Here is a 25,909-nt window from a genome sequence, read left to right as displayed (position 1 = left end):
TAGAAAGGAAGAGATGAGAAGCATCAACTCGTAGTTGTGGCTCTTTAGCTGCTCATTGATTGCTTTCTCTTACATGCCTTGACTGGAGGACTCCATCTAAGCTAAAAAACGCCTTGCTGAAGTAGCGACCTTGGGCTTCAAGCCAGCAACCTTTGGGCTCAAGCCAGCGACCATGGGGTCATGTCTATGGTGCCGCACTCAAGCTGGTGAACCCACAGCTGGCGCTCCAGCTGGCGACCTCAGCGCTTCGAACCTGGGTCTTCAGTGTCCTGGGTTGACACTCCATTCACTGTGCTACTGCCTGGGCAGTGTGCTTGTGATTCTACTTAAAGAATGGTACATGTCAACTCTAATGACTAAAATTTCTATGTTAGACCTTCATTTTTTTCTTTTCTTTTCTTTTCTTTTTAATTTAAGTGAGAGGAGGGGAGATAGAGAGACAGACTTCCACATAAGCCCTAACCAGGATCCATCCAGCTATCACCACCATCTGAGGATGATGTTTTGTCCCATCTTGAGCCATGCTCGCAACCAAACTATTTTTAGCACCTGAGGCAGAGGCCTCCCTAGAAACTTCCTCAGTGCCCAGGGCCAATGTGTTTGAATCAAATCAAGCCACAGCTGCAGGACGAGAAGAGAGAGAGAGAGAGAGAGAGAGAGAGAGAAGGAGGAGGGGGAGAGGAGAAGCAGATGGTCACTTCTCCTGTGTGCCCTGACCAGGAATCGAGCACAGGACATCCACACACCAGGCCTACACTCTACCACTGAGCCAACCGGCCAGGGCCACATTAATTGTTCTTTTGAGTTGAGGTCTAGTTATAAAATGCCTATTAAAATATACACTGAAGATCAGTAAGTATTCAAGTTTTAGTGGTGATAGCGAATTGCTAAAAAGCTTTAAAATAAAGTGAGTACAGCACAGAGGGTCCTGAACTGTTGGCAAATCCTGAAAGATGTCGGAGGTTGACTGTGGAGTTAGATATCTGAGCTTCTTAATTTACCACTCACCTGCTGCATCTGAGATGTGCATGCACGCTCTTTATTTGCTATTGCTCTAATGCAGGGGTAGTCAATCTTTTTGTACCTACCGCCCATTTTGTATCTCTGTTAGTAGTAAAATTTTCTAACTGCCCACTGGTTCCACAGTAATGGTGATTTATAAAGTAGGGAAGTAACTTTACTTTATAAAATGTATAAAGCAGAGTTACAGCAAGTTAAAGCATATATTAATAATTACTTACCAAGTACTTTATGTCAGATTTTTGCTAAGTTTGGCAGAATAAATCTTTATAAAACAACTTACTATAGTTAAATCTATCTTTTTATTTATACTTTGGTTGCTCCGCTACTGCCCACCATGAAAGCTGGAACGCTCACTAGAGGGCGGTAGGGACCAGGTTGACTACCACTGCTCTAATGCTTTATCAACGGTAATACAGCGTAAGTGGACTGGTCTGCCTCCACCATACAAAGTGTTAGTTCTCCCTAATCCATTGCTATTACAGTTTCCAGGGGTGCCTCTTCACAAAGGTACATGCACATCCCCACAGCACTCACACAAAAGTAGCTGAGAATTGTCCCTCGAAAGATGCCTTGCTCCCTCTGGTAGGTCCAGATTGATCTTGAGTAAGTGTTGTACTCACAGGCTACACAGCTTGTTAAATGCAGAGTTAAGAAATCTGACTTGTTTGAAGGATATAATTTCATAACAGCATCTTCTTAAATTGCTTACACTGTATGGAGTCAAAGCCATTTCCAAAGGAGAACATAATCACAACTTTGAGGCAAAAAAGTAAAAAAATATCTACTTAGCTAATGATGATGTACTGCAGAGCAATTTAGGCTAATTACCAGAACTTTCTCAGTTGCAGTATAAGTTATAAACTCAGAGAATTTAGACTTTTTAAAATAAGCCAAATCATGGGGAGGAAAATATATCTGCTGTGTGTGAAAACCTTTTATTTTCTTTTAATTCCTGAATAGGTAAAAACTTCCTCAGAATATTTTTGGAGCAAAACTGATTCCTTTCTCTTTTTCTATACTAACTATTTTACATTCTTTAAACTTTTGTGTTTTTTTTTATTTTTCTTTCACTAGGGATTCAGTATTTAGGTTTGGACAGAGCAGAGAGGGTAGAGATGGTTACTAACAAAAAGGACCAAATTCCAAGTTCCCCTTTGATCTGGGTTAAAACCTTCTTTCTTTACTAGTTGACAATTAATTTGATGCTCCCATGTCAGAGTTCAGTAGTTAATCTGTAAAATGAGAAGATGTCTCTGATTCAATTACCTAACTATTCATTTTTACTTTTTTATCAAATTTCTGTTTAGAATAAACCATGGCCTTGGCTTTTGGCTCAGAGGATAGAGCGTTGGCCCAGTATATGGACATCTGGGTGTAATTCCCAGTCAGAGCACATAGGAGAAGTGACCGTCTATTTCTCCCACCCTGCCTCTCCTCCTTCTCTCCCTCTTCCCCTCCCGCAGCCAGTGGTTTGATTGGTTTGGGCATGGCCCTAAGTACTGAGGATAGCTCAATTGGAGCGCATCAGCCTCAGGCACTAAAAATAGCTCAGTATTTTAGTATAGGCCCCAGATGGGGTTGCTGGGTGGATCCCAGTCGGGGCACATGCATGAGTCTGCTTCACTATCTCCCCTTCTAACCTAATTTTTTTAAAATATAAAATAAAATAGAATAAGTCGTTATCTCAGCCTTGTGTATCTAATAAATGAGGCAGACATCTTCATAGTTCAGGCAAGAAAGCTATTTGTATCATAGGTATGAGGAAAAGCTTATGTGAATAGCAAACAACAAAAACAAAACCATAGCTCTGCCTGAAGTTTGGGTATTTCCTGTTTATTTTGTAACAAGTACAACTACCCCAGCTATTTAAACCCAAAGGCAGTACTATCTTATGCCCCACCCTCTTCTCACAACTCCATGTCTCATCGTAGTAACCAGTGCTAACAGCCCAGTATGTTTTTTTCTACAAATCTGTCTTATAATAATAAACAAATGTGCCGATTACATTTTTTCCCTAACAAGGATTATATTGTGCATGTTACCCTGCATCTTGCTTCTCTCCTCACTTTATATGCTTTATACTTGTCAGTCCCTCCCTGCCTGGCTCCCTCGTTCACTCAGATACCACCTCTGGTATCATATCCTCACAGAAGTGTTTCCTGACCACCCATTCAAATAAGAACCTCTACTCCCTATCACATTCTATTCTCTCCCCTCAATTTATTAGAGGAGAGAGAGAAAGATAGACAGGCCGTGTTGGGGTGGGAGGAGCAGGAAGCATCAACTCGAAGAAGTTGCTTCTTGTATGTGCTTTGACCCTGCAAGGCCAGTGTTTCAAACTAGCAACCTTAGCATCCTAGGTCTACGCTTTATCTACTGCGCCGTCACAGATGAAGCTGAACTGTGGCTCATCTAACCATCCCCTTATTACTGGGCGTTCAGGCTCTCTCAAGCTTTAATCTTTACAAGCATGCTATTTTGTATGTGATTATAAGAAAGATGCCAGAAAATTGGATTGCTGGGTCCAACAATAGGCACATTTTAATTTTGAATCGATGATACCCAATTACATTGTCAAAAGATTATTGGCATTCACACCCTACATGCAGTGGTGAAAGCACCTGTTTTCCCCGAATTTTCTCTGGGCAAGATATTATCAGTCTTTAATCTTACCAAGAGGCTGGTGTGGAAGAAGATCTGGTCCTGTTTTAATTGATATTTCCATGTAAATTATCAAGTTTGAACATTTTAATGTATTTATTATTGATCATTTTTCTGTGAATTGCCTGTTTATAACATTTTGTAATTTCTCTTGGCTTTCTGATTTTCTTACCAACTTGTGGTTGCAGTTGGTATTGAACATATTAATCCTTTCATTTCTGCGGGTATGTGGCTCATTATCTTTCCCTCTCTACCGTTTGTCTTTCAACTCTACTATCTTTGTCATAGAAAGCTTTACATTTTTATGTAGTCAAAACTGCTCTTTAGGCTTCTGGGTTTTCAGTTTTGAATCAGAAAGTGTCTCCTAACCAAGGCTAAAATATATACTCTCTTGATTGTTTTTTGGGGGTTTTTTTTTTGGGGGGGGGGTTGGTGATATTTTAATTTTTTTAAGTAGTTAACTCTCTCGTCCAGCTGGGATTTTTATTTATTTATATAGAGATGTAATTTAGCTTTGTTTTTCCACATAGATTTTTCAGTCATGCCAACACCATTTTTCAATTAAACCACTGATTTGAAGTTTAAATATATGGTTTTAATTTAAATATATAATAACTACGTAAAAGTAGAACTATATGGACTTACATACTATGTATGTAGTCTGTGTAATATGTAGGTATGTGTACTCATATATAGATTTGAATGTTTCTTGATTCTCTATTCCCATCCCTTGACCCTTTTGTCCATATAGATATAAATTATATTTCTTATAGTTTCACGTTTATATATGTAACATTTATTATGGTACTTCTAAGTAAGTTATTAAATCTTATAAGATAAATTCTTCACAAAACTACTTTTTTAGAGTACTCTTGGCTAGTGTCAAATAATTGTTATTTCACATGATTTTTTTTGTTTGTATTTTTCTAAAGTGAGAAGCAGGGAGGCAGAGAGACAGACTCCCACATGCACCTGACCAGGATCCACCCGGCAAACCCACTAGGGCAGTGGTTCTCAACCTGTGGGTCGCGACCCCGGCGGGGGTCGAATGACCAAAACACAGGGGTCGCCTAAAGCCATCGGAAATACATATTTTATTTTAAAATGTATTGTATAATAAACATGTATTTTCCGATGGCTTTAAAAATGTATTGTATAATAAATATGTATTTTCCGATGGCTTTAGGCGACCCCTGTGTTTTGGTCATTTGACCCCTGCCGGGGTCGCGACCCACAGGTTGAGAACCGCTGCACTAGGGGGTGATGCTCTGCCCATCTAGGCCATTGCTCCATTGCAACTGGAGCCATTCTAGCACCTGAGGCGGAGGCCATGGAGCCATCCTCAGCGCCCGGGCCAACTTTGCTCCAATGGAGCCTTGGCTGTGGGAGAGGAAGAGAGAGACAGAGAGAAAGGAGGGGGAAAGGGTGAAGCAGATGGGCGCTTCTCCGGTATGCCCTGGCCAGGAATCAAACCTGGAACTTCCACTGCCAAGCTGATGCTCTACCACTGAGCCAACCGGCCAGGGCTTCACGTGATTTTTAAAACTGTTTATTTCAATTGAACCTATCAAAACTGTATAAAATCTGGCTTTTGAGAAAAGATGCCTTTGGCTAAATAAAATGGGCTGGAGTGAGGAGAGGTGAGTGGCAGAGAGATGGTTAAGATTGATCTTAATAGTCTAGGCAAGCCTGAACAAGGGAGACAGAGAGGAAGTCATTCCCAAAACACAGAGAATCAACTGGACTTTTACCTTTAGATGTAAAGTACAAAGGAAAGTAAGTCAAAGCTACTAGACTGGAGGACTGAACAAACTGTAAACCCTCTCCAGGAGGTAGTACTGCCAGGAAAGAAGTAGGTTTGGAAGTGAACAAAAAGGAAAAAGATATGTTCCTGTATAGATAAGAGTGAGTTTGATGTTGGAGGGCCATTGATGGTAATGTTATTAATCATTTGGATAATTTGAATATATTGTAAAGAGGTTTTCAAATAAAGTTCTAGAGCCTTTCAGACATATTTAAGTCCTTACTCACTTTCTTGTGGAGCCCTGCTTTTTTCTGACTCATTCTTACCTTTGGCAGCTTGAGGGAAGATTATGTAAATAATCATGAACGAAGTGTCCCTTTTTGAAGAGTAGAAATTTGCCCATATATGGCAAAATACCAGCTTTTGAAGATTTTTGTTCCTCTTCAGTAGAAATCTTTTTCTACAAATACTGTATATCAATAGCTTTATAATATTTTTGCAGAGCTTGCTATTCTTTCAAGGTGACTGTAGTTTTCTCTTTATTGTAAAAAAAAATACTGTTTAGACTATTAAATATAAGTAATGTTAACTATCAAAATTACACAAGCAGTTTGTCTCAAGGTATTATTATTAATAAACAGGCTTATTCTCATGGCTTTTCCATTCCTTTGTCTTTTCAGAGCTTGATAGCCCAGAAGAGTTAGGGAAAAAGCGTATCTGCAGGATCATCACCAAGGATTTCCCCCAGTATTTTGCAGTCGTCTCACGGATTAAGCAGGAAAGCAACCAGATTGGTCCTGAAGGTGGAATTCTGAGCAGCACCACAGTGCCCCTCGTCCAAGCTTCTTTCCCAGAGGGGGCTTTAACCAAAAGAATTCGAGTGGGCCTCCAGGTAACGCTCACAAGGAGTTCTTTTCCTTGGTTCGTATGGCAGCCACGCGAGCCTGTTCTACTGTAGAAAGAGTGGTCATAACTCATGTTGATGATATTGCTCAGTAAAGCATTAGACCATTTGGGGGAATTATTAAATGTTTCAAATGAAAAGCATTAATTAAAAGTTAGATTAGTGGCTTATTTAAGAAGATACATTTTTAGGGATTTTCTGTCTGAAAGTATTACCTGGTTTCTGATGAGAGATCTTTTTTTTTTAAACCATAGGTTATTGGTCTCAGTATGTGGAACAATAGAGGCACCAAAGGGCAAATACCATTAAAGAAACAACCCATATTTGATTTGGTTTATAATATGCTATGTCATAAAAAGAAATTATAATGAAATTTTCAGTCTTTCAAATTCTGGGTTAAGTAACTTATAAATGCTGGGTGTTAGCTAAACCAGTTGGAACTTGTTTTAGTTTGGAAAACTGACTGAAAATCTGGGCAAGGATGGTCTTTCCTGTATTTACTCATTTCAGTTAGACTGAACCAGAACTTAACCAGCATTTTTTTAACTGAATAATGAAAATAACCTACAATAATTTGATTTGCATTGTTAGTTAATATAGTGTTTAATATATTAACTGAAAGTTCATGGTCTTTTTGTGGGGCTTGCCTCTCATGCCTAAGGAGCTGGGTTTTTTAGTAAATACCTAGCTAAAGAGACCACCATGTGTTCCAATTATTTAAAATTCCCTTCAACTGTCTTCCATATTGAATATTTACCAAAGAGCAAAAAGACCAAAAGGAAGAAGTTAAGCATAGTAGGCCAGAATTGGAATCATTTGAAATCACAAATGCCTTTTCTGAAAATCTCAATTTTTACATCACTGCAAGCTGCCTTTGTAATGTTTTACTGAATGTCCTACATAGGTTTAAAATATATTGGATGCGGTATTTGCTGTCCTGTACTTTGGATTAGACTAGGCTGCTTCTCTGCTGTGATACTGGATTTTTGTCACACAAGCCCATGCTGTCTGTCACATTGGGGAAGTACTCAGGCTGACTGGTTTCTGATACAGTGTTAGGTTGTTCAGGGGTTTTTTTTGTTGGTTTTTGTTGTTGTTTTTTAACACCTTCCTGAAATAGTGAGAAAGGATAAAGAGAAAAGAAATTTATTGGTTGTGTGTGTTTGGTTTTTTTTTCCTCTTCACTTAAAAAGTCAACTTTCAGAAGAAAAAAAAAAGTCAACTTTTCAATGAGATAAAAAATGTCCCCTTTCATTTAAGGTCCTTTCTCTGTCTCTAGGCTCAGCCTGTTCCAGATGAAATTGTGAAAAAGATCCTTGGAAACAAAGCAACATTTAGCCCAATTGTCACTGTGGAACCAAGAAGAAGGAAATTCCATAAACCTATCACAATGACCATTCCTGTGCCCCCGCCCTCGGGAGAAGGAGTATCGAACGGGTACAAGGGGGACGCCACACCCAATCTGCGCCTTCTCTGTAGCATTACAGGTCTGGTAACATGGCTGCTGTACTTGCTGTTGATACTAGCTAGCATTTGCAGTGCTTCTGTAGGAAAACATAAAGCCTTTTAAACATCCTTGCCAACATTTTAAGGGTAGGGAAAAGAAAGAGTAAAACCTTTTTATCTGTCCATCACCTCTTTTCTATTACCCCTTAATCATCTTTAAGATGTTAATATCATATATCATCTAAAACTCATTAACATTTTTTTCTACTATTAAACAATATTAACAATAGCAACATTTTAAGCCTGACCAGCTGGTGGTACAGTGGAGAGAGCGTCGAACTGGGATGCAGAGGACCCAGGTTCGAGACCCCGAGGTTACCACTTGAGCACAGGCTCATCTTGTTTGAGCAAGGCTCACCAGCTTGAGTCCAAGGTCGCTGGCTCAAGCAAGGGGTCACTCGGTCTGCTGTAGCCCCACGGACAAGGCACATATGAGAAATCAATGAACAACTAAGGAACCGCAATGAAGAATTGATGTTTTCCATCTCTCTTCCTTCCTGTCTGTCTGTCCCTATGTGTCCCTCTCTCTGACTCTCTCTGTCTCTGCCACAAAAATAAATAAATAAATAAATAGTAATAATAGCAACATTTTAAGATGATTGAGATATTGAATCTGCTGGAGCATCTAGGTAATCTCCCACTGACCTAAAGAGGTGGTGGACCCAGCAACTTCCTTAGACTATAGGAAAGTAGATGGACTTTGGAGAGAACACATTTTATGAACAGCACCTGGAATCCAGACCTCAATTCATCATTTGATCAACTGAATGTGATTTTTAACTGAAAGTCCAAGATTAAGATTGGCTAGGCTTTTGTTAATTTTGTTTTTTAAAGTAACTTTGATAGCTGATTCACCCTTTTACCTTGGAAAGTTAAATGATTCCAGCAGTAAAAATGGGGTGCTTCTTAACTCTCTTGATAGTTATTGCCTTTTTAAAAATTAAAAAATCAAATAATTGTCTAAATGAAATGACAAATCTTGGCACTTAAAAACTGCCCTTATAGAGTCCACTTATAAACTGGTTATCTCAATTTAAGCCATTTATTAGTATCCAGACTAAAAAAAAGTCATTCTTAAAAAAAATCTAATATCTTACAAGGAAATCACTATAAGTCAATAAAACTAAAAAAGAGAGTAGATGTCATTAATTGAAAGTGTTGAAGTTTTGCAAGTTACTGGCCATTTGGAAAAACCAGGATAATGATATAAATGTTACAAGGAGCATCTCTCCAATAAAGTCACCATCATCTGCTTTTGTTCCTATAGGAGGCACCTCACCTGCTCAGTGGGAAGACATCACAGGAACTACGCCTTTGACATTTATAAAGGATTGTGTCTCTTTTACAACCAATGTTTCAGCCAGGTATGGAAGTAAAGGATTCCTAAAAGCATTGAGGAATTAGTTTTATTACCTATTGGAAAGTAAAAATTATTGTGCTGAATACCAGTAGGGTTATTTTTTTTTTTTACAATTTTGATGGTGAAGTTGGATCTAACTCAGAAATTTAAAATTCACTGGGATGAGTCATTTAATCCAGTTCTCATAGGAAGCTATAAGGATGCTAGACATAGTTCTTCCAGTAAAATTTCTTAGCAACTTTACTTCATAAATACTGATAGGAGTTTCCTCCCATAAAATTCTTGTTCCTTTCAGTGGTAAAGTAGTATATTAAAAACTCTTAAACAGGAATAGAAAGAAAGGCTTATCATGGGTCTGTGTTAGAAGGGAATGAGAATTTTATCGTAGAGAAAAAAATTCTTAGCATTTTTCTGTGTTTGATAAACAGAGTAAACATCCTTGCTGTTTGTTTAGATGAACAAGTTAATGTTTTGGTTTAGTTTCCTTTGTAATCTAATTTTTTTAATGGTGAGGGTTTTTTTTTAAGATTTGGTATTTAAATCACTTCATTTTCATACTTATGCTTTGTGTTTGGTTTGATTTGGTTTTGTTTTTTTTATCAGATTTTGGCTTGCAGACTGCCATCAAGTTTTAGAAACTGTGGGGTTAGCCACGCAACTATACAGAGAATTAATATGTGTCCCATATATGGCCAAGTTTGTTGTTTTTGCCAAAATGAATGATCCTGTAGAATCCTCCCTGCGATGTTTCTGCATGACAGATGACAAAGTGGACAAAACTTTAGAGCAGCAAGAGAATTTTGAGGAAGTTGCAAGAAGCAAAGATATTGAGGTACTTTGTTCAGAACAAATTTATTCAATTATATTCCCTAGATACAGGGGTTTAGTTTGAGACAATAGTACTAACTATAAATATTAAGTGTATTAATTGATTTTTTGGTTTTGTTTTAAAATTTGATATTTCATTCTTAAGTGATTTTAACTGTTTGTAGGTTATCTTAGTTAATTAAAATGTAGTACTAACGAATCTAAGTCATGGTTTCCATTTTCCTGTAGCTACTTGAGTTTTCTTATTTTCATGGTCACTGTCTATACACATTACCATGATTTTCTTTTGTCAAACCCAGTCATCATATAAATAACCAAAAGAAAGAAAACCCTTTCAAAGTCTATTGAATAAGTGATTGATGCCAAATACTTTCTCAAACATGTTTCAAGTTGCTAGCATGGAAATAAATAATTCTGAATGATTCTGTCTTGTATGTGTCCACAATACGATTACCAATCACATTATTGAATTGTGAACCAAAAGAGGGTTTTTTTGTGGCAAGTGGAACCATAGAAGTAATTTCCTAATAAGGAGACAAATGTGACATCAAAACTTGTCATTCTTTTAATGTTATGGGACTTAAAATCTCAGAATTCTTTTAACTAAAAGTAACATTAAGTTATGTATTTCTTTTACTCTAAAAGGTTCTGGAAGGAAAACCGATTTATGTAGATTGTTATGGAAATCTGACTCCACTTACCAAAGGAGGACAGCAACTTGTTTTTAACTTTTATTCTTTCAAAGAAAATAGACTGCCATTTTCCATCAAGGTAAATCGCCTCTAGCAGAGACTCTGTAAATTTTCTGATGATTTATTCAGTTTGAAATATCCCAGCAAACTTGAAGTCATAGGAACAAGATCAGATTTTATCTTCGTTCTGCCTGAGTGTACATTCTGGCTAGGAAAGTTTTGTAATTAGTTTAAAAAGTCTATTTTTTAAACAGCTAAATCATCGTTTATGTTTAAGCACATGTTTGTAAGACAGAAGATCTAGTATAATGAAATGTATCCTATCTGGTTGATGCTCAGTAATCGAATAATTGATGAAATCAAAATTCAGTATTCATTTCTGATGGAGCCTGGGGACATTCTAGAGAGATCCCCTTTCGCCTCAGAGACCAGAAGGCCCTATAATGACAGTCATTTTACTGTCATTATATTTGCTGTTATTATTGTTACTAAAACTTACGTTTTGAGAGAAATTATTACACAGGAAGAAAATGCATATGTAACTCCAGCTATACAATGGATTGTTGTGATAAGACAAGTAGACACAACAATCTAGTGTTTAAGGAATAGGCATTCTTAAACCTTGCTGCGTTTAAATGTGACCGCCTCAGTTGATGTGTAATTGTTATCAGCATCTTTTCCCTTTACTATTAACTTTTACTCTTAGAAAGACAGGAATCCTCAGAACAGTCTCTTTCTCTAACTGTCAACTCCATAAACTCTTCTAGATTAGAGACACCAGCCAAGAGCCCTGCGGTCGTCTGTCTTTTCTGAAAGAACCAAAGACGACAAAAGGACTGCCTCAGACGGCTGTCTGCAACTTAAACATCACTCTGCCAGCTCATAAAAAGGTATCTTTTAAGATTGGTGTAACTTTTCCTAATCTTGAAGAAGTGGGCCCTTGGTATGCAATTAAGGAATGCCTTGTAACATGATTCAAGCTCTTGAAAGTCAAGTTCTATTTGTGTCTTTGTGTAGATTGACTAAGTCTTGTTACTGTGGTGTCAAATTCTTATGGTTTGTATGATGGAGTTCTCTGTTTACTGCTTCTGCTTCTGCTGGTAGTTCTTAGATTCTTATGCTTTCAGAAAACATCACACATTAGTTTGCCATGAATGGACTGCTCATGATACATTTTGTTGGCTTCTTTTGATTTGCTTTGCCTTCGAAATCAGCTTGCATTTTGTGCTCCCTACTGAGTCCTTTTCATATCCTGATACTCTTTTCTGCTGTCCATTATAATATTCCTTGTCTCTGCAATGCATCTTGGAACCAAAAGGAGACAGAGTCAGATCAAGATGATGAGGTAATATGAACACTTCTGCTTTTACTCTATCAGAGATAGAATAGAAATTGAATCTATATAAAAGAAGTTGCAGAGGGCTGAAGTGTGGGGAACGTATTTTTTTGGCTTGAGTAGAGGATATATATTTTTCTTAAAGAATGGTTCACTCTTTGTCCACCTAGTATCACCTGTTATAACTTTTAAATCAAGATTATGGGTAATATATAAAATTTTATTATACATGTTTTACATAATATAAAATGTATGTTTTGCATTATGTAAAATATGTGCCCAATGGCTATTGATAAATATTTTGTATTCTATTTAAATAAATTTATGTTGGCCATTGGTTTAAGGATTTGATTGTTCAGTTAAGCTTTAAATGAATTTTTTCTTATAAGTTATCTCCCAGTATTTCTCCAAGCTAGATGAAAATTGGATTTTTTAAAACTCACACCTCAGTAATAACAAAATCAGCAGCCTTAAGACTCAGTAACATTATTCCTATTAAAACCATTAATCTGTTTTTAATCTCCTGTACTTAATGCCTATTAATACCCAGAAACAACAGCAGTCATCAGAATAATACACTTTGTGTGCCTTTTTTCCTGGTGTGTACTCACATAGAATGAGTGTACATCGTGATATGTGTGCCCTCAGTACAAACGAATGTGGGAAAATTGTTCAGCCTCAGAAGTCTCTGTAACTCTCGTCTTTTATTTGTAGTTCCCTGTAGTCTGCTGTGTTGTGCTCACATACTTGCTAAATACTGGTTATTTGTTTGAGACATTGGGTGGGGTTGTAGAGGCACATTTTTATGAGAAAATGCCACAAGAAGAAAAATAAAGATAAACAAGATATGAACATAGCAACCTACAAAATGTTTCTAAACTATGAAAATGTCGCGAGGACCGTTGGACATACATAGTCTTTCTGTTTTCTTTTTCAGACTGAGAAAGCAGAAAGACGACAGAGCTTCGCGTCTTTAGCTTTACGTAAGCGCTACAGCTACCTGACTGAGCCTGGAATGAGTGAGTGTTCTAACACATTTACTAATCTATGTCGATTTTTATAAGGAGAGACCATTTTTTCTATACAGCCTGAACTTTGGCGTCATTTGAAAAAGCAATGGCAAAAGAAAAATTGCCTGCAAGAAAACTTTATTGTGAAATCTGAGTAATATATTATACATAATTGAAGGTACAAGGCACAAACACCCCTAGATCATGGCTTCAAAAACAGTTTAAAAGCCATTAACCATTTTCTTTTTTCGCTTAGAATCATCTATTACTCATCTTTAAAAACCTTGATTTTACTTTGATTGTTAACTATGCTAGGAGATAATGAACCAATGTTGCTTTAAATGTATACTCAAAAGAGAAGATGCACTCTGTGGTGTATGTGGGATGATGATAGAAAGGATGATAACTTTAGTTATCATCTCACTTTTCTTAATATAAGGAGGTCAGTACATCTTCGCCCTTAATCCTTTTCTGCCCACTTTGGAAGAATTCTATTTTCCTACTTTCTGAAAGTAGCACTTGTTTACTGATTTCTTTTTTTTTTTCCTTCTGTGTGTCTCTCCCTCCCCCTGCCCTTTATTGAATACGTTCTAAGGCTGGTCTTCACCAGACTGGTTAGACTCTTTGTTTCTCTCAGTGATTGTGGTGGTTCATTGTTAACTGCTTCGCAAGTATCGAGGTACAGGCTCACCCAGTCATATTCATTCACTTTCTCTCTCTCTAACTCGCCCTCTCCTGTCTCCTCTGTCATCCTTATGGTTAGCACCTCTGGTGATCACTGCAGCCCCTAAGATAACCCCCTCGCTGTGTTTGATTGATGTAGTGGTGCCACTTTTACCATTAGAGAAAGATTTATATAAAAAATCATTTTCGAATTAGTGAATCATTTCTAGTTATTTTCCATTACTCACAATGACTTGAGTTCAGGGAAAATGGAAAATTGATCAGTAAGAGCCACAGCTTTGATTTTCCCACCTTTCCTGAGCTCTTGTTTCTGTGGGCTGATACATTATATAAAATGTGCCGACAGAGACTACCGCTTAACTCCGACGGTCTTAGCATAACTTCTGGAGTCTAGCTCCTTGAGTCCTAAAGAAACATTTATATTCAGACACAAAACAGAGAGCCTAAGAGAAATGAAGCTCTACCATACTATGAATGCTCTTTCAGATCTCAGTTTTCCCTCTAGCTTAAATGTCTAAATCCTCCCCAAATCGTAAAGGCTGAAATGACCGTAACTCCAATTATGCAACAGAGCAGGAAAGGTGGGTGGTGAATGTATAACTAGATGGTTTTTCAATCTGTTTTGCCCCAAAGTTAAGACCCTCACTGAGTAATTGGTTGCGAATCCCAGGGAACCTTGCACAGGCTCCATGGACCAGCTATTTTAAGCCCGAGATGCTCTGGGCGGGCGAGATCCCATCTGATTCTGTTCCCTAAGGTATTTGTTTCAGGGAAATACGAGTTGCAAGGTCAGGTATATTCTAAGTCAATTGAAGTATTTCCATTTTTGAAAGTGTTGCTGCTTTTTGGTTAGTGTCAATTAAGGTGTGTGTAGCTTGTCTTCTGATAGAATAAAGAAGGTACTTTTCTCCCTTTTATGAAAGAGAGCAGAGGGTGGTGAACAGAGGAATGGCAGGGCAGAGGAGGAAGCTAAGGGAAAACTAATGAGGTGTCGTGGCCCCGAGTTGGTGTCAGAACTCCAAGTGAACGCATCTTTTCTCCACCATCCTGTCCTTTCTAAACCCCTCTCCCCCGCAAAAGAATTCAAGTATAATTCGGAGCCTGGCATCCAGAAATTCCTTTTGTTAAAAAGGGGACCACGAAATACATGTCATTAAAGTATAAAACATAAACAGTCAGTAAGTTGGCAGCTTTGTGCCTGGTATAAAACCACAGACGTGGTCCAGAAGACTTCTTTGTTTGATGGAGCCAGGCTTAAGTGGTAAAGGAGAGATGGTTAACTAGTTTCTGGTAATTACAAAGATAAAGTCTCTTGAGATACTGGACAGCCCAAGTCACTGAAAAAAAAAAACCCTTCCATTTGCAATCTGGTGTTTCTAAGAGAGTTAAGCAATATAATATTGAGAATCATAGCTACGAGGGGTAATAAATGGGTAAATCTTTCCTTAGTTCTTCTGCTTTTCCTTAGATAATATGTAAGCCTAGAAAAGGATAAGTTCTGAATGTTTGAAATTAAATGTACACCAGGAATGAAAACCTTCACCCTGTGGGAGCAGCTGCTCAGCCCAGGAGTGGATTGTAGCAATGGCACGAGCACAGCGTGAAGAGGAGCGTGAAAGACGAAGCAGAGCCCCATGTCCTCTTTGCGTTTGACTCTTATTCTGAGTCAGTGCTTTCGGAAAGCAAGACTGCACTCCACTGTGACCTAAACATTAGTTAGCCCTTGGCAAGCATTCCAAATCTGTGACCAGCTCGGTCGGTCTGTTAGAGTCATAGACGTAGAGAGGACTAAGTATGTGTTCTGCTCTCCTCCAGCAAGTGTGCTTATCTCATCTGTCTGTTTCTTGTCCCATTGCCAGAAGAATGCTGGTAGTAAAGCCATCTTTCCTAGTGGTAGCTCTATCACCTGGCTGCTCCCAGGTTTGAGTCCTGTGGTTATTCTGGGAAGGCAACAGAATTGTTACTTTTGCCCCTGATAAATATATATACCAAAAAAATACTATCCCACTGTAGATATTTCAATATGGGGTGAAATATGAATGTGCTTTTTAGATTTTCCCTTTGATACCTTTTGAGAATGAAAAGTATAACAGATTTTACAAAAAATCAGATAAACTGTAGTTTTATCCATAAAGAAGACGACACCAGACATGAATACATTTCATTGCAGATATACTTTTTATATGCAGCCTTAAATATTTTCCTAATGTCTCAAAAGGTACCAAGACTTCACATCTCATGGAAAAACTGTACTCTTCTTTCTAAATGATCTTGTGAAAGTATTTTTAAAGTTTATATGGTGTGCATACTATGGCATAAAAAATGTATTACTTCATTGGCTTGTTTGCCATGATATATTGTGCATGATAAAACATTTTGTTGCTTTGCTTGCTATGGTAACCATGAAACATACTTTTGATTTTTTCCCCCTTTGTGTGTGTGTGTGTGTGTGTGTGTACACATGCATTTTAAAATCATTTCATATTACAATTTTCTTTTTTCTTCATCAAAAGGAATATACCGCATGGAAAAGAAATGCAAACATTCCTTTTCTTTTCTTTTCTTTTTTTTCTTTTAAAATTCTGACTCAGAAAATTTCTTGCTCTTATTGGCTTTTTATGGGTGTGAAGCATAACCGAATTGTGCATGGAAGATGCAGATCTAAAATCCAGTGGCTTCACAGTTTGCACATCAGTTGCCTGTCACTTAAAAAGTTACTTTGGATTCTGCATGAAATAAGCTTGAGTGGTTTTCTCAAAAAAGACTTTTAGATTTTTAATGTATAGCTACACACGTTGATATGGTGCTTAGTAGGTGCAATCCGTATCACCAAAAGGTTCAAGACAAGGGAACATTAGAAATTACTAAAATGAGTGTTTTATGGTTGCACAAAACTAACATGTACTTATACAGGCAAAACAGAATGGCTGCTGATATTTCAAATCCAGCACATAAGAAAGTCAATAGGAAGTAAGGGAACCGTTTTCCATTGTGGTTTTGTTTGTTTGTTTTTTTTCATTAATTCTTTCCTCGTGTTTTCTATTTTTTCATTGTTGGCCTATTTGGTTGCAAGATGCTTTTTTGTCTTTCATTTCACATTGCTTTGTTTTTTATTTAGTTCATTTCTTTTTTAACTTCGGATTAGTTATGTCTATAGAAATTTTTTTCCTTTTATTGTTCTTTTTGCCTCTTCCATTCAAAATCATGCAAACAATTGTACTTGCTTTTGTAATATTTCAAAGTTTACTGACCAATTTTTTTCTCTGGTCTCTCTGTTTCTCAACCATTTTCGTTGATTTTTGTGTTTGATTTCATTTTAAAATTTAAGAAACAGTTGAACGGAGTGCAGGAGCAACAAGATCCCTCCCCACCTCTTACTCATACAAGCCATTCTTTTCTACAAGACCCTACCAGTCCTGGACAACAGCTCCGATCACGGTGCCCGGGCCGGCCAAGTCAGGCTTTACTTCCTTATCAAGTTCTTCCTCCAATACACCATCAGCTTCTCCGTTAAAATCAATTTGGTCTGTTTCGACTCCTTCTCCAATCAAGTCCACATTAGGCGCATCAACTACATCTTCAGTTAAATCCATTAGTGACGTGGCATCTCCAATTAGATCCTTTCGGACAATTTCTTCACCAATAAAAACAGTGGTGTCACAATCTCCATACAATATCCAAGTTTCCTCTGGTACCCTGGTTAGAGCTCCCACAGTCACAGAGGCCTCGCCTTTAAAGGGGCTGGCATCCAATTCTACGTTTTCCTCTCGAACCTCTCCAGTGACTACAGCAGGGTCTCTTTTGGAGAGGTCATCAATTACTATGACACCTCCTGCCTCCCCTAAATCAAACATTAATATGTATTCCTCAAGTTTGCCATTTAAGTCAATTATTACATCAGCAGCACCACTAATATCTTCGCCTTTAAAGTCAGTGGTATCTCCAGCTAAATCAGCAGTTGATATCATTTCATCAGCTAAAGTTTCAATGGCCTCTTCTCTCTCATCACCCATGAAACAGATGCCTGGACATGCAGAGGTAGCATTAGTCAATGGGTCTGTTTCCCCTCTGAAATATCCATCATCTTCAACTTTAATTAATGGATGCAAAGCCACTGCCACATTACAGGAAAAAATTTCTACAGCTACAAACTCTGTGAGCTCTGTGGTCAATGCAGCTGCAGACACAGTTGAGAAGGTGTTTTCTACCACGACGACAATGCCATTTTCCCCACTCAGGCCATACATTTCTTCGGCGCCATCAGCTTTCCAGTCTCTAAGAACTCCTTCCGCAAGTGCACTCTATACATCCCTTGGGCCGTCAGTGTCTGCAACTACCTCATCTGTAACTTCATCCGTAATAACAGTGCCAGTCTACTCTGTAGTCAATGTTTTGCCAGAACCAGCATTAAAGAAACTTCCAGACTCTAATTCACTTGCAAAATCAGCAGCAGCCTTGCTGTCCCCCATTAAAACATTGACTACGGAGACATGTCCGCAGCCCCATTTCAGTCGAACTTCATCTCCAGTTAAGTCATCTCTGTTCCTCACACCCTCTGCCCTTAAGTTGTCTACACCATCTTCTTTATCTTCCAGTCAGGAGATATTAAAAGACGTGGCCGAAATGAAAGAGGACCTCATGCGGATGACTGCAATACTGCAAACAGATGTGCCTGAGGAGAAGCCATTCCACCCTGAACTCCCCAAAGAAGGGAGAATTGATGATGAAGAACCTTTCAAAATTGTTGAGAAAGTAAAGGAAGACTTAGTGAAAGTTAGTGAAATCCTTAAAAAAGATGTATGTGCAGATAATAAAGGACCACCCAAATCACCAAAGAGTGACAAAGGACACTCTCCTGAAGATGACTGGATAGAATTTAGTTCAGAAGAAATAAGAGAAGCAAGACAGCAAGCTGCCATGAGCTCTTCTCCAACTCGGCCAGAGAGAGTGCAGGTGAAAGCCAAGGCCACCGCTGAAAAGGATTATAACTTGACCAAAGTTATTGATTACCTAACAAATGATATCGGGAGTAGCTCATTGACCAACCTAAAGTATAAGTTTGAGGATGCAAAGAAGGATGGTGAAGAGAGACAGAAAAGGATTTTAAAACCAGCAATTGCTTTGCAGGAACACAAACTCAAAATGCCTCCAGCCGCCATGAGGCCTTCCACCTCGGAGAAAGAATTATGTAAAATGGCTGATTCTTTTTTTGGAACAGATACAATTTTAGAGTCTCCAGATGACTTTTCTCAACATGACCAGGATAAAAGTCCCCTGTCTGACAGTGGCTTTGAAACAAGAAGTGAAAAAACACCTTCAGCCCCACAAAGCGCTGAAAGCACTGGTCCTAAACCACTTTTTCATGAGGTCCCCATCCCTCCTGTCATTACAGAAACAAGAACTGAAGTGGTTCATGTTATCAGGAGTTATGAGCCCTCCGCTGGAGATGCTCCCCAGTCCAAGCCAGAAGAACCTGTGTCACCCAAACCTCCACCCACATTTATGGAATTAGAACCAAAGCCCACCACTTCTAGTATTAAAGAAAAAGTGAAAGCATTTCAAATGAAAGCCAGTGGTGAAGAAGAGGACCACAGTCGCGTTTTGAGCAAAGGCATGCGTGTTAAAGAAGAAACTCACATAACCACAACGACCAGGATGGTTTATCATTCTCCACCAGGCGGTGAAGGTGCCTCTGAAAGAATTGAAGAAACTATGTCCGTCCACGACATCATGAAGGCCTTTCAGTCCGGGCGGGACCCTTCCAAAGAACTGGCAGGTCTGTTTGAACATAAGTCGGCAGTGTCCCCAGAGGTTCACAAGTCTGCTGCTGACACCGCAGCCTACCATGCTGAGAAGGACAACCAAATGAAACCCAAACTGGAGCGTATAATAGAAGTCCACATCGAAAAAGGTAACCAAGCTGAGCCCACTGAAGTCATTATTAGAGAAACCAAAAAGCATCCCGAAAAGGAAATGTATGTATATCAGAAAGACTTATCCCGGGGAGATATTAACCTAAAAGATTTTCTGCCAGAAAAACACGATGCTTGTCCTTGTTCAGAGGAACAGGGCCAGCCAGAAGAAGAAGAACTTACTGCTGAAGAGTCATTGCCTTCTTATCTGGAGTCTTCCAGAGTAAACACTCCTGTGTCCCAAGAAGAAGATAGTCGCCCTAGTTCTGCTCAACTCATTTCTGATGACTCCTATAAAACATTGAAGCTTTTGAGTCAACACTCAATAGAATACCATGACGATGAGTTGTCAGAACTAAGAGGGGAGTCTTACAGGTTTGCTGAGAAAATGCTTCTGTCAGAAAAGCTAGATGTGTCTCATTCTGATACTGAGGAGTCGGTTACAGACCATGCAGGACCCCCTAGCTCAGAGTTACAGGGGTCTGATAAGCGATCCAGAGAAAAAGTAGTCACTGCCCCCAAAAAAGAAATACTCTCCAAAATCTGTAAAGATGTGTCTGAAAATGGTGTAGGTAAAGTGTCTAAAGATGAGCATTTTGATAAAGTGACGGTGTTGCACTATTCGGGCGATGTTAGTAGTCCGAAGCATGCCGTGTGGATGCGCTTTACTGAGGACAGATTAGACAGAGGTAGAGAGAAGTTGATATATGAAGATAGGGTGGACAGAACTGTGAAGGAGGCTGAAGAAAAACTGACTGAAGTGTCACAGTTTTTTCGTGACAAAACCGAAAAACTAAACGATGAACTACAGTCCCCAGAGAAAAAGGCATGCCCTAGAAATGGCAAAGAATACTCTTCTCAAAGCTCGACCAGTAGCAGCCCAGAGAAAGTCCTGCTGACGGAACTGTTGGCATCCAATGACGAGTGGATTAAGGCAAGGCAGCGTGGCCGTGATGGACAAGGCTTCCCCAGAACTGACGAGCGGAAAGCGTCCAGTCTGCCCAGTAGCCCAGAGAAGAAGGTTCTTTCCCAACAGACTGAGAACGGCAAATCCACTGAGGAAGCCAAAGGAAGCATTTCACAGAGCAAAGCACCCGAAGGGCCCCAGGCGGGGTTTCAGCTCAAACAATCTAAACTCAGTTCCATTAGATTAAAATTTGAACAAGGCGCACAGGCCAAAAATAAGGACATGTCTCAAGAGGACAGAAAGCCAGATGGCCCATCCAGAATCCCAGTTAAAAAAGTCCAGGAGAGCAAGCTACCTGTCTACCACATGTTTGCTAGAGAAAAACAGCAGAAGGCCATAGAACTCTCAAATGAAAGCGTGTCTATGCAGAAAGATGTGGTATTAAAAGCTAAACACGCGCATGAGCAAAGTGATGAAATTGTTGTAAATGGTTCTGGCTCTGACAATGTGGAAACACAGAGGACTGAAATGTCAAGTAAGGCAGTGCCTGGCTATTTTTCCGAGCAACAGGCTAAAGACTTGGCCTGTCCTGTAGCCTCAGATTTAGCAACTAAGGGACCATGGGACAAAACGGTCTTTAGAACATGGGAATGTTCTGGAGCCACTCACAAGTCACAGAAAGAGAAACTTTCGCATGTACTTGTTCACGATGTAAGAGAGAATCACATTGGTCACCCTGAGAGTAAAATTGTTGATCCAAGGAGTGAATTTTTGTCTGTGACTGAGAGAGAACACAAATTGTTAACCAATGGCTCTCTCTCAGAAATTAAGGAAATGACTGTTAAATCTCCCTCCAAAAAAGTCCTGTACAGGGAATATGTTGTGAAAGAAGGGGACCATCCCGGTGGGCCCCTCAGTCAGCCGTCCAGGAGGAGCGAAGGCCCCGCCGCGTCCCACATCCCAGTCAGAGTCGCTGACGAGAGGAGACTGCCGCCTTCTCGTAGTCCTGAAGGTGTCTGTGAGCAGCTGCCATTTCCAAAACACGAACTAGCCCCAAAGTCACCCCAGTCTAGTCTGAATAAAGAGACAGTTGAGACACAGCACTTTAATTCTCTAGAAGATGAAAAAGTGACCTATTCCGAAATCAGCAAAGTTTCCAAACATCAGAGTTACGTAGGCTTATGCCCGCCTCCCGAGGAAGCTGAGACCTCCCCCACCAAATCTCCGGATTCTCTAGACTTTAGCCCAGGAAAGGAGTCTCCCTCTAGTGAAGGCTTCGACCACAGTCCCACTGATGGGCTGGAGAAAGTTACTCCCCTAGCCCAGAAAGAGGGAGGAAAAGAGATAAAAACTCTGCCTGTTTATGTCAGTTTTGTACAGGTGGGGAAGCAATATGAAAGGGAGATACAACAAGGAAGCGTAAAAAAAATCATAAGTCAGGAATGTAAGACAGTACAAGAGACCAGGGGGACCTTTTACACAGCTAGACAGCAAAAGCAACCTCCTTCTCCCCAAGGCAGTCCAGAAGATGACACCCTAGAGCAAGTCTCCTTTCTAGACAGCTCCGGAAAAAGCCCTTTAACCCCAGAAACACCCAGTTCCGAGGAAGTGAGTTATGAATTTACATCTAAGACCCCAGACTCACTCATAGCTTATATACCAGGTAAACCCAGCCCCATTCCTGAGGTTTCTGAGGAATCTGAGGAGGAGGAGCAGGCCAAGTCATCCTCCTTAAAGCACACTACAGTGGAGGAGGCAACAGGCGCACACGGAACGCCTAACAATGTGAGCAAAGACTCTCACCAAAGACCCAAAACTAACAGAGTTGCCTATATTGAGTTTCCCCCTCCTCCGCCACTGGACGCAGACCAGATTGAGTCAGATAAAAATCATTATCTCCCTGAAAGAGAGGTCGGCATGATTGAAGTTAGTCTGCAAGATGAGCACGACAGGTACCAGCTAGCCGAACCAGTTATCAGAGTACAGCCGCCATCACCAGTTCCTCCTGGGGCCGATGTCAGCGACTCGAGTGATGACGAATCTATTTATCAACCCGTTCCAGTTAAAAAATACACCTTCAAATTAAAGGAAGCAGACAGCGAACCAAAAGAAATGACAAAATCCAGAGGTTCTACTGAAAAGGCTTTCAACCAGAATGAATCTGAAACTAATGGATCTGGGAAAGATCATGAATTTGGCCTTGAGTCGCCTCAGAATGAAACCGCCCAGAATGGGAACAATGACCAGTCCGTCACAGAGTGTTCCATTGCTACCACAGCTGAGTTTTCTCATGATACTGATGCCACAGAGATTGACTCTCTTGATGGCTACGACCTGCAAGATGAAGATGATGGTTTGACAGAGAGTGATTCTAAACTCCCAAGTCAAACCATGGAAATTAAGAAAGATGTCTGGAACACAGAGGGCATTCTGAAGCCCGCTGATCGCTCCTTTAGCCAAAGTAAACTTGAAGTTATTGAGGAGGAGGGGAGGGTGGGACCCGATGAAGATAAGCCACCTCCTAAAAGTTCTCCATCAGAAAAGACTCCTGACAAGACTGATCAGAAGTCAGGAGCCCAGTTTTTCACACTAGAAGGCAGACATCCTGACAGATCCGTGTTTCCTGATACTTATTTCAGTTACAAAGTAGATGAAGAATTTGCCACTCCTTTTAAAACAGTAGCTACCAAAGGTCTAGATTTTGACCCTTGGTCTAATAACCGAGGGGATGATGAAGTTTTTGACAGTAAATCACGGGAAGATGACACTAAGCCATTTGGTCTGGCTGTGGAAGACCGCTCTCCTGCAACAACCCCTGATACAACGCCGGCCAGAACGCCAACCGATGAAAGTACCCCAACTAGTGAGCCTAACCCCTTCCCATTTCATGAAGGAAAAATGTTTGAGATGACTCGCAGTGGTGCAATTGACATGAGCAAGAGGGATTTTGTGGAAGAGAGGCTCCAATTTTTCCAGATTGGTGAGCATACTTCTGAAGGGAAGTCAGGGGACCAGGGGGAAGGGGATAAAAGTATGGTCACTGGCACACCACAGCCACAGTCAGGGGACACCACCGTAGAAACCAATCTAGAGAGCAATGTAGACGCACCTCCAGTTGAACTTAACCCCAGCATCCCGACCAGTGGAGAGGGTCAGGAAGGCTCATCCAGTAGTGGCTCCTTGGAAAAGTCAGCAGCAGCCACTAACACCTTGAAAGTTGACCCCAAGTTGCGCACGCCTATAAAAATGGGAATTTCTGCGTCCACCATGACCCTGAAGAAAGAAGGCCCTGGAGAAGTCACAGATAAGATAGAAGCTTCGGTGACCAGTTGTCAGGGATTAGAAAATGAAACCATAACAGTGCTTTCAAATTCAGTCGATAGCTACCTGGGTCCTAGGCCCCAAGAAAAACATGATTTTCAGAAAGATAACTTTAATAACAACAACAATTTGGATTCTTCCACTATACAGACAGATAACACTACAAGTAACATAGTGCTGACAGAACATTCCGCACCCACTTACACCACAGAGAAAGCTAATCCAGTGAGAAGCTCATCAGGAAAAAAGACAGGGGTGCCACAGGGACACTGTATGAGAGATAAGCAGAAAGTTCGTGGAGAGCAGCAAAAGACAAAGGAATCGCTAGGGATTAGGCGAAAATCCAAACTTCCCATAAAGGCCACTTCATCAAAAGATGTCTTCCTGCCAAATCATATGCCAAACATTAAAGTGAGTAAAACAAAACAAGTTAGCCAATCTGAGAAAACCAAAACCCTACCCACTTCCTCAGGTAGAGACGTAAGGTCCAGAATTCCAGTGAAAAACACATACAGGGATAATAACATAGTTGCATTTAGGAAAGCATGCACCCCACACAAGCAAGGGCAGCCAGAGAAAGACAAGGCCAAACAGCTTCCGTCCAAGTTGCCAGTAAAGGTAAGATCCACCTGTGTCACCACCACAAACGCCACCGCCACCACCACCACCACCACCACTACCACTACCACCAACACCAACACCACAGTTAAAGTCAGGAAAAGTCAGCTTAAGGAAGTATGTAAACATTCCATTGAATATTTTAAGGGAATTAGTGGTGAGACCTTAAAGCTTGTGGACCGCCTCTCTGAAGAAGAAAAAAAGATGCAGTCCGAGTTGTCCGATGAGGAAGACAGTACCTCAAGAAACACGTCGTTGTCCGAGAGTTCCCGGGGTGGCCAGCCTTCAGTTACAACGAAGTCTGCTAGAGATAAGAAAACAGAGGCAGCGCCTTTAAAATCAAAGAGTGAAAAGGCCGGCAGTGAGAGAAGGAGCAGTAGGCGGACTGGTGAGAATGAAGGCAGTCAGGTCTCTCGAGCTCTCTTTGCTCACATCCTGGAGAACGACCATAGTTTGTAAACACTTTCCAACTCGTAGACCCTAGTGCATGAACTGTCGTGATTGCCTGTGGAGTGACTTACCCGTAGTTTCTCATTCTGTCATTGTCATCTGTGTGTGCTGTTTATATACTCCTCTTCCTTCCTTTTTAACCAAACTACACAGTAGACAGCTAGGGAAGCATGCTGAAGATATTGGTGTCATTCATGACAGCCAACTTTTTTTTTTTTTTTTAATGTGCTAATGGATATGATTCTGTCAAAGTAATAGCACTGATGTTGAAATCCCATCATGGTGTTTTCACCAACACGACACTTCTGTAACTGCTGTAAAGTAGCTAGCTCGTCAGCATGTTCAATTCCATCACATTGAGCATCCATGTAGTCTGACGTTTGGCCTGATGCAGGTGAAAAGCAAATGAGTCATGTGAAAAGAGAAGTGTTCATGTAAGGGATGGAATTAGGACACATTTAAGTGTACAGTGTTAACATTAGTTTCTCTGTAAAATCTGAGTACTGCTAAAAGCAATTTTCCATTATCGTATTTTTCTTGATGATTATTTTAATTAAGAAATTGTAAATCGTAGGTCCGCAGAGCCCATGTGAGCGGACAGATATCAGGATGGCAATAGTAGCTGATCACCTGGGACTTAGTTGGACGGGTAAGTGTGTATACTCCTGAATGATACATAGTTTCTTAATTTCTTCATCCTATTCACAGGGGTTCATTATTGAAAGAAAAAAAAAAAACAAAAGAAAAAACCAACAGGCAAGGAATGATGAATATTTTTATCACCGATAATTCTATCTACCCAGAGATAATTACTGATAGTATATGTATATTGTGTTTTTCAAAGTTTTGCTATATGAGTGTTTACTAAAAAATGGAAATTTAAATCTTATTTTACCTTGAATTTAAGCACTTTCTTAACGGTGCCATTTCTGGTAATATAAGATAACCTTTTC

General features: G+C 39.9%; 1 protein-coding gene across 24 annotated transcripts in view; it reads left to right on the top strand.

Annotated features, from left to right (window-relative positions):
• ANK3 (ankyrin 3) overlaps positions 1-25,909 on the top strand; it is a 755,326-nt gene that overhangs the window by 685,801 nt on the left and 43,616 nt on the right. For 19 of the 24 annotated variants that reach the window (XM_066348428.1, XM_066348429.1, XM_066348430.1 and 16 more), the window contains 10 exons: positions 6,109-6,320; positions 7,612-7,819; positions 9,106-9,202; positions 9,802-10,030; positions 10,672-10,797; positions 11,486-11,608; positions 12,037-12,063; positions 12,992-13,073; positions 17,077-24,894; positions 25,531-25,605. In XM_066348428.1, coding sequence (XP_066204525.1) covers positions 6,109-6,320; positions 7,612-7,819; positions 9,106-9,202; positions 9,802-10,030; positions 10,672-10,797; positions 11,486-11,608; positions 12,037-12,063; positions 12,992-13,073; positions 17,077-24,894; positions 25,531-25,605 — 8,997 coding nt within the window. The remainder of the gene's footprint in view (positions 1-6,108; positions 6,321-7,611; positions 7,820-9,105; positions 9,203-9,801; positions 10,031-10,671; positions 10,798-11,485; positions 11,609-12,036; positions 12,064-12,991; positions 13,074-17,076; positions 24,895-25,530; positions 25,606-25,909) is intronic. The other 5 variants (XM_066348447.1, XM_066348446.1, XM_066348451.1 and 2 more) reach the window with 3 other exon arrangements.

This window comes from Saccopteryx leptura, chromosome 9 (assembly GCF_036850995.1).
Source record: "Saccopteryx leptura isolate mSacLep1 chromosome 9, mSacLep1_pri_phased_curated, whole genome shotgun sequence".
NCBI lineage: Eukaryota > Metazoa > Chordata > Mammalia > Chiroptera > Emballonuridae > Saccopteryx > Saccopteryx leptura.
This window is presented reverse-complemented; position numbering and strand designations above follow the sequence as displayed.